At 33.8% G+C, this 9,257-nt stretch overlaps 1 protein-coding gene across 1 annotated transcript in view; it reads left to right on the top strand.

Moving 5' to 3' along the window:
• The window catches only part of LOC107599543 (ankyrin repeat domain-containing protein SOWAHC-like), a 23,774-nt gene extending 16,280 nt beyond the window's left edge, over nucleotides 1-7,494 (top strand). The window contains exons 8-13 of the mRNA XM_016291173.1: nucleotides 1,329-1,331; nucleotides 5,108-5,194; nucleotides 5,565-5,570; nucleotides 6,232-6,304; nucleotides 6,475-6,568; nucleotides 6,629-7,494. Of these exons, the coding sequence (XP_016146659.1) occupies nucleotides 1,329-1,331; nucleotides 5,108-5,194; nucleotides 5,565-5,570; nucleotides 6,232-6,304; nucleotides 6,475-6,568; nucleotides 6,629-7,034 (669 nt within the window). The 3' untranslated portion in view covers nucleotides 7,035-7,494. The remainder of the gene's footprint in view (nucleotides 1-1,328; nucleotides 1,332-5,107; nucleotides 5,195-5,564; nucleotides 5,571-6,231; nucleotides 6,305-6,474; nucleotides 6,569-6,628) is intronic.
• Nucleotides 7,495-9,257: the final 1,763 nt, after the last annotated feature.

Here is a 9,257-nt window from a genome sequence, read left to right on the forward strand (position 1 = left end):
TATATATGTATGTATGTATGTATGTGTGTGTGTGTGTATATATATACTGTGTATATATATATATAAAATAGAATAATAATTACTTTTATACACCAAAGAAAGTAAATGCTGAAATGGATGAAATCTCACTGAAGAGAATCACTCCAATGGTGACTTGAAACATGCATTTTATTACAAAATATAATCAAAAAGACGACATAAAGCTAAAACATCAGTTATTTCTGAATAACAAATATTTATGTCAGTAAGTTGGATTTTAATTTTTTTTTCAAGGATGCTCATTTTTTGCTGTCCTGGATCTTTTCTGACACCTCTATTGTTTAAGTCTTAAGTTTAAGTAGTTAAGCTTTGCCTTTAGCCTCTCAGTCGCTAAAGTTACACATCACCCCGAGCCCGTAACCCGACACAACGCGCATTATCTCTGTTTTCCTTTCACACGTTGGAAGCTCCTTTGGGGGAAAATTCCAATTGAAGCTCTCACAGTGAAGCCCATAAATAAACAGTCACGATCTCAGATGCAACGTAAACTCTCTTTGCTTCGAGCCACTCGAGCAGGACCGCTCGCTTTCTGGCCGCAAACAAGATAAAGGCCCTGATGCACTTCAAGAGAAATCAAAGATTATCTGGTGTGACGTCATTTTGAACAAAACCGAACCAAAACATTTAGTTTGGAGTCCATTTCATGAGAGCCCTGCACATGACATGTGGATATTAAGAATTTGTTCCCTTGTTTTATTAAATTGTGGCCTTGTTGTTCTGATTCATTACCTTGATTTGAATGAATTAAAACTAGGGAATGATTTAGTTCAACATGGCCGCTGTTTATCAACAGGGTTTCTGCAGGTCTTAAAAAGTCTTAATTCATTCTTCCACAAATTCAGGCCTAAAAAGGTCTTAAATCAGAGCAGAAATGATTAAATTCATAATCATGGCATGTTGCATACGCTGCAAAAAAATTTATATTTTGCTCAATATTTTTTTGTTGTTTTCCAATACAAATATCTAAACATCCTAAACGTCTTGTTTACTACAAAATTAAGTGAGTTTATTCTTAAAACAAGGATAAACATCTGTCAATATGGAAAACTTGTTTTCACAATTAAGTTGATTTTTTTTTTCTGAGCCCATTGGCAGATATTTGTTCTTGCTTCTCAAGTAAATGTATCTTGATTTAAGAATCTTTAGTCATTTGCACTAGAAAACGACAAAAATACTGATGAAGAACAGTGTGATTAAAAGGGTACAGTAAAACTTATTTCCATATTCTACTGTTTTGAAACAGATCTATTCAAGCCTTAAGTTATTTATTTATTTAGTTAGTTAGTTAGTTTGTAAAATGAATTCAAAAGTAATGGAGATGCATTGGAAGTTGATTTGTCAAATTTTGAAGCATTTCTAATTCAGGACATTTAGATTTAGAAAACATATTGACGTATTGTGTTCTATTTAATTTATTCCTTTAAATGGTCTTTACCTGGACGTAAAATGTTTTCAATTTACCGTCATACAACCTGCAAACTCTAACTAAGTTGAAGGAACAAATTCTACAATATTGACAGTAGACAATATTTCAAATCGCTGAAATATCATAAATATGACCACACCTAAATACTGTTTGATAACATTATTCTCAGGTATTTTAACTACTTTTTACCCCTAAGCAAAGAATGAAACTAACTTTGCCGTGCATCAGGGCCTCAGGTGTAAATGTAAATCCACCTGTGCGCTCATCTCTTTCTCTTTCTCTCTTTCTCCACCATGTCATCCTCTCCCGATGTATGCCGGACTTCCTCCTTCCTCCGTCCAGTTTGTGAGTACATCATTTATCCATCGCTCTTCTTTAAAAGCCGCAGTGAATATGTCTCTTTTGTGCTGCAATGGTAGTCGTCACAAAGGTGCTATTTGGTTAGTGAGAGCTGAGGGTTCCCCGCCAGGCCAAAACAGGAACCCGAGGAACAAGTGTAGGAGACGTCACATCCTGTTGGTCGTCGTCCGTCACGCCGAGCCTCCATGAGACCTGTCGCGCTGTCAGTCAAGCATGTGTGCCGGCCAATCCATCTCAAGGGTGCGACAGCCCAAACAATAGAGCGGCTGATGGTGAAACCAGACTTCATCTATCACAATATGTCCCGTGGGCAGGACTGGAAACACCTACAGGAGACAGGACCCTCCCTTAGTACAGAACACATGCTTAAGAATACACAATAGTGGAGATATGATGCATACTGTGTACAGATGAAATAGTACGCAGTATGCATATGCAGATTTCAGACTGTAGTACATTGTTGTTTGGTCTAGTTATTAAAAAGTGTAATTTGGCATTTTTAATTTTATATCTATTTAATTAAATATCTTTTGTCAGAATTAGGGTAGAGTTACTAATCATAGCATTCTGTATATTTTTTTAAAGAAATTCATATTTCTATTATATTGAAGCAGGGACACGTCGAATTGATTAAAAGTGATAGTAAAAGCATTTAAAATGTTACAAAATATTTCTGAAATATTTCTGTTACAAAATCCTGAAAAAAATGATCTCAGTTTCCACAAAAAAAAAAAATTAAGAAGCACAGCTGTTTTCAGCATTGATAATAATAATAAATGTTTTTTGAGCGGCGAGTCAGCATATTAGAATGATTTCTGAAGGATCATGTGACACTGAAGACTGGAGTAATGATGCAGTAATGAAATCTTACCTTTGTACAGTAATGGACGTTGTTAAACTGGAAATGGACATTCACTTTGAGCCCGTTGCATTGTGGGATGCAATATTTGGATATGCTATTCCAAACATAGCCATGTTATGCCACTAAAAGCATTCAAGTATGCCATATTGTTGTCACATGAGCTCATTTAGTTTAAGTCAAGGAGTGGCATCCTATTCTTGCAATCTTTGTTTTGTGTTTTTAGTGTAGTTTTGTGTAGAAATGTCTTAACTCTTGGCAGTCCGAATTAGCATTTGACAAATTGATGTTAAAAATTGAAATTATATCAGCTGATATAGCTTGAAGAAGTGATCTCATTTTTACTTTTAACTTATATTTATTTGGTATTTTTCACAATGCATTAAAATGAGTGAAACAAACACTTAGTTAAATAATGTAGATCAGAACTGTATTTTATTAACTGTTTGTTTATTTACTCCTTCAATTTTTTTAAAGAGTTTTGAGAGGTTTGGTTTAACATTCCAGAAACAGAACAAATGACTTAAACCGAGTCAATTAAACTTTCCAGAAATAAAAAATTCCGTGTTAAATAATGTAAGTCAGAAATGCATTTCATTCATCATGAAAATTGAGATGTGATAGTATTTAATGTTTTTTTTTCCCTCACTCGCATGACTCTTCTTGAAAGAAAAACAGTTCAAATGAGAAGAAAAGTTATTTGATCTTTTTTTTTTTCTCTAGAATAACATGCACTAAAAATTATGCAGAGTACATCCACATAAAGTGGCTGATTTTGATCCAGTGCCGTCTTGTAGAATCCACCGAACATCATCCTCCTGATAGAGGAGGTGTGTCTCTCAGGCTGAGGTCAATAGCTTTCCCATCTTCTCCATTCTTTGTGTTTGAGCGCAGGGCATTTAGAAGCTCCAGTGTGCATGTGTACGTATCTGAGCTTGAGTGTGGTGTGCGGCCCCTTCTCCTCTTGACAGGCCTTGTCAACAGGCTGATTCCTGGGTGGGTCCTTCATCAGAGGGTCATACCAACATCATCAATCTTGCACCCCGTGACAGGCCTGTGCTCCCCCCGCAGTGGGCTCACTGGTTTGTTGTTTTGTAATTAGACCGCCATTAGATGGCAGGAAACCGTCCCCTCCACACCCTCTGTGCACAGCTGGGGCCCGCTGGCAGCCTATGGGACCCGCGGGCCACTCCACAGCGTGGCGTTAGGGGGGTGGGGATCTACCTAGTGGGAGAGAATGAACATGCGGAGTGTAAATGATGTATTACAAGATGAATCAGATGGCTTGACTAGCTCAGACAAGCTGGTCAAACAAGCAATATGAGGATTCAGATCGACCGTGCTGCCTACAAGTCTGAGACCACACTCAAAATCTGCAGAGCTTTTGGATTTAGACGGGAAATGATCCGTTTTAAGATTAAAGTTTTAGAATTGTTAAAAATTAAAAAAAAAATTAAATTTGATGAGTTCTTTTTAAAAATGCTTAAATACATTTTCAAAATGATTAAAAAAATTAAATTTAAACTATGAAATAACAATAAATGCAAGTGTGAGAATTGTAGTGACCAAAAAAAAAAAAAAAGTTAAACCAAACCTCTCAACCAATTTCGTTATTTGAAAAAATAATACAAAATAATAAAAAAAATGAATAGTTTAATAAAAAATATTAAAATAAAATTATAAATATTAAAATAAAAATTTTATAATGATGAAATTATATTTGAAGGAGTACTTAAGATTCTGCACAATTCCTTGGTTAAATATGATAAATGATAAAAACAATTGTGAGTGAGTGAGTGAATGAATGAAGGAAGGAAGTAAAAAGAAATGTTAAAGTAAAATAAATAAATATAATAATGGAAAAACAAGAACAAATATTTAGTATTCTGCACAAGTTCTAGGTTAAATGTAATCAAACATAAGAATTAATAAATGAAAGAATGGATAAATAAATATGAAAATAAAATTATATTATAATTAATGTTATTTGAAGAATGAATATTAAGTGTTATGCACAATTTCTAGGTCAAATGCAATAAAAGCATTTTTTTAAAACAATAAAAGAATGTAGAAAAAGTAAAAAATAAATTTAAGAATAAATAAATATTCAAATAAAATAATATTATAATGAAAAAACTATTTGAAGAATAAATATTAATGTATAAATAAAATAAAGAAACATTAAAGTAAAGAAAAAAACAAATATAATGAAAGTAATATTTGAAGAAATAGAAGAAGAATCTGCGCATTTCTGGGTCAAATGTCAAAAGCAAATTTTTGACACGGATCATGTTATAAAGAGTTCATGGGTCATACATTGTACAGGAGGATGTTATTTAAATTGTTATTTTATGTAAATGTGTCTTGTGCTTATTTACATTTATATATATATTTTAGTATTGTAATGTTTCAATCTCTTACAGACAGCGCTGCACTGGGCTGCAAAACACGGTAAAGAAGACATGACCACAGTGTTGGCAGAAGCAGGGGCTGACATCAATACAAAAGCAGTACGCACTTCATAAATCAATTCATTTTTTGTCAAATCCATATATGCCTAAACTCCAATGCATTTACTAATCATATTTTGGTGTCTCCTTTTCTCTCACAGCATGTAAGTACCCCTCACCTTATATTCGCCTGGGTTAATGTTTCTCACGTGTGTGTCAAGCTGCCAGAAAGTGCCGTTTTGAAATGTCCGCTTCTGACATAACTCCTGTGAAAGGGTATGTGGGTGCCCAGCTGTGCAAATGAAGCCAGGCACTGTTTGAGAATGTCTGTTCATAAATCAAACTCTGTCATGTTAACAGCTTCCCTTAAACAATGTCTTCATGTATTCCAACAGCAGGTTCAGAGCAAAGCAATTTGACTGAATTATGTCATGGGGCAAACAATCTAAAATATATTTTCAAATATGTTAAATATATTTTGTATTTAAATGAAATATTTAATTAATTCTATTTAATGAAATAGTTTTGTTTAATTGAATGCAATATATTTATATATGTGTGTGTATATGTACATATTACGGAAATGACAATTATTAAATAGGTTTAATTGTCATGACAATAATGTCTAAAATATATGACATGACTAAAAACATGACTAAAAATCTCAAGTATATTTATATCTGATATACATCATGACAAATTTTAATTTATGTAAAATATTTGTTAATGTAAAATATATTTTGTATTTAATTTAATTCAATACAGCATATGCATGTATTTATATATGCGTGTGTTGTGTTTGTATATGTATGCGTTACGGTAATGCTAATTATTAAATGGGCTTAATTGTCATGAAAATAATGTCACCGTGCAAAAAATGTAAAATATATTTTAACACATAACAATTTTTACTACATGTAAAATATTTGTAAATGTAAAATATATTATGTATTTAATTAATTTAAATATTTTTTGTAGAATTGAATTTAATAAAAAATATTATTTATAAATATTTTTTATTTGATTCTTTTGATTATGTGATGAATTATAACCTGCTCTTGACACTTTTTGTGATATTCAGTATTTTATTCTCACAGGGATACACACCTTTACACATTGCAGCACTGCACGGGCATCGACATATATTTGACCTGCTGGTCAGGACATATGGTAAGCATTTATCCCTTTATTTTTATTTTTATTTTATTTTATTTATTTATTTTATTTTTATTAAAAAAAATTTTTTTTTTTAATTTAATTAATTTTTAATTTTTTTTATTTTATTCTATTATTTTAAAGTTGCTTAATTTAATATTGCTGAAATTTGAACATGTGCTCAGGAGCAAAGGAGAATTTGCGGGACTACAGCGGCCACATAGCATATCATTACCTCAATTTACGGGAGACAAAATTAGAAGACCATGAGCTATGTGAGTCAAACTTAATTCTTGTTTTTTTTTTTTTGTTTTTTTTTTATGCATAAATGCAATGCAGCATGATGGTGTTTAGTCCATTCAGACATGTGGCACATGTGGAAAGAGCAGCACTGAAGATGTTTTCCACATTAGCGCAAGCATGTGGTTTCTCTGAATCTACGGGGTGCCTCGTGGATCAATTTTGGACTGTGTGTCTTCACCTTATTTGTCCTTCCAGCGTGTTATTTCATGCACAGTGTGGTCTTCTTCTTAACACTGCTTTGATGTTTGTTCTCCAAGCTGAAGTCAGCGAGTGCCACAGCCTGACCCAGGCCGGCGAGCGCAGGAACAGGAAGATCACCTCATTATTTCACTCCATGAAGAAGTGGGGTTCAGCAGAGGAGCTGGCGCCCGTGCCGGAGGAGAGGACTGTTGCTCATCAGCTCATGCTGCCTGCGTTTAGGCCCAGAAAGTTCTCACGGTAGACTGCGTGAAGTCCAAACATCTTCAGTACCGCTTTAGTGCCACGTGAATAGTTTACAGATGAAAACGCACTTTGCTGCTTTTTTCGCACAAATAGTGTGATTTAGTTGTATTCACATTTAAGTAGCTTTTTAGCTTAATAATTAGCATTTGTAGTGTTATGCCACAGCAGTGTGTGATATTCGGTAAGTGTGATGTCTTATTTTCTCTGCTAAAGGTTTACAATTTTCATTAAGCAATGAAAAGGTGCATTTTTAAAATACCTGTACATCATATGATCCCAAGGTTTTACAAGAACTCCGTTTCACAAAATATGTCAATGCTAAAGTTCTATCTTGAATAGAGACCAACTTCAGCTTTAATTTGCTTTGAACTTATCTTCACCTTATATAACTTAAAAGTCAGAACCACTGTTTATGTTTTTGTGAGAATGTTTTTCATCCTTAAAGACAACAAAATAAAAAATACTAGTTTTATAATATTTTATATACCCTTATTTTATAATATACTCATTCATATATATATATATATATATATATATATATACTGTCCACACACACATATATGTAACTATATATAGTATATTATATATATAATTTTGTATATGTAATATATTAAATATAAAAATATTTAACTTTTTGCGAAGATAGATATACTGATAGCATATAAATATAATATAAGAAAATAAATGTATTATAAGCATTTTTTCAGCGTACATTATTCTTAAGCAAAAATAAATGAGCGAACAAATAAATAAATAATGTTTTTATAATGTTCCACCGAAATGCAATGACATTCTCTGCCCCTGAAATAACTTTCCTTTTATAATGACATAACAAAGGCTCTGTGGACCGGGAAATATCATTTCAGCCAACAATATCAAGAATTTTATGATAAAATTCCTATGAAAAAATCAGTCCTATTCTGCATTATTTCAGTTTGAAATACTCAAATATAATTTCATGGAATTTAAATGCTTTGCAAAAGCCTTTTCTTTTATTCTTTTACTGCCATTAATGTCTTTGTATGGTTTTAGCTCATTTTTATTATAAAATAAATGTATTTTGCATTCCAAAGGATAATGTCGAGTAAATCTTCTAGTCCGTGCCTTATACCGGAAGTCTGAGGGCCTTTCCTGTTACCTGAGTGTTTATTTCATAATGTAATTTATGTTCCCTTTTATAAAAAGAAAAATAAACTGTAATGTGTGCTTTTTTCTGTTCATTATTGTCAGTTTTTTCCTCTAATTGTTAAGATCATTTTTTTGTCATAAAGTGTTGCGCTCCAATCTCCCACCTTTCCTCCCGGCCCTTGCGCTAATCTTTCATCACTCTTCTGGATCACCCTAACAAGATTACACCCTATCAGATCTTCTACCTCAGTCACTGTCCCATGGCTCGCACCTTCCCAGCGAAGCTCCTCGGTTCTTTTCTCCTCTCCTTCTTTGATGCCCATCAGTCGCTCGTCTTTGAGCTCCCCAGATGGAGCAAATATGGGCCCTGAGCCCTTAATTCCAGCTTAGTTGCAAAAGGCCAGCGCTTGCTTTCGGGTTTTGGGTATCACAGGAGAAGACAGACAAGTGGTTTTGTGCCTCATTTCTGAAGGGCATGGGGGTGTTTGAAGGATAAGAGGGCCTTGCTGTAATAGATACTTATCTGACTGCCCCTCAGTCCTCAAACACGATGCTCCTCTGAAGAGATTAGGACCCAGGGAGGGCACATTAGCTCTAATCCCGTGCTTTGAGGGCTCTGCCCCACCCTGCGCTCCACTTATTCTTGCCCCTTCTGTTGCAGGGGGATACCTTGTATCTGGCCCATGTGTAAGGGGAGCCTGTGGCTACACAGGAGGGGGGTTGGAGGGTGTGTGCGTGTCTGCGTTTGTGGGGGGGGAGGCCACTGAAAAGCACGGAGAGGCCTCTACTGCTGTGTAACTGATTCCCGGCTCTCTGAAGAGATTAGGCACTACATTGTTGGTTTGGTTGCCTGTCCACACACACATATATGTAACTATATATAGTATATTATATATATAATTTTGTATATGTAATATATTAAATATAAAAATATTTAACTTTTTGCGAAGATAGATATACTGATAGCATATAAATATAATATAAGAAAATAAATGTATTATAAGCATTTTTTCAGCGTACATTATTCTTAAGCAAAAATAAATGAGCGAACAAATAAATAAATAATGTTTTTATAATGTTCCACCGAAATGCA

Source organism: Sinocyclocheilus grahami, unplaced genomic scaffold (assembly GCF_001515645.1).
Source record: "Sinocyclocheilus grahami isolate Dianchi unplaced genomic scaffold, SAMN03320097.WGS_v1.1 scaffold13.1, whole genome shotgun sequence".
NCBI lineage: Eukaryota > Metazoa > Chordata > Actinopteri > Cypriniformes > Cyprinidae > Sinocyclocheilus > Sinocyclocheilus grahami.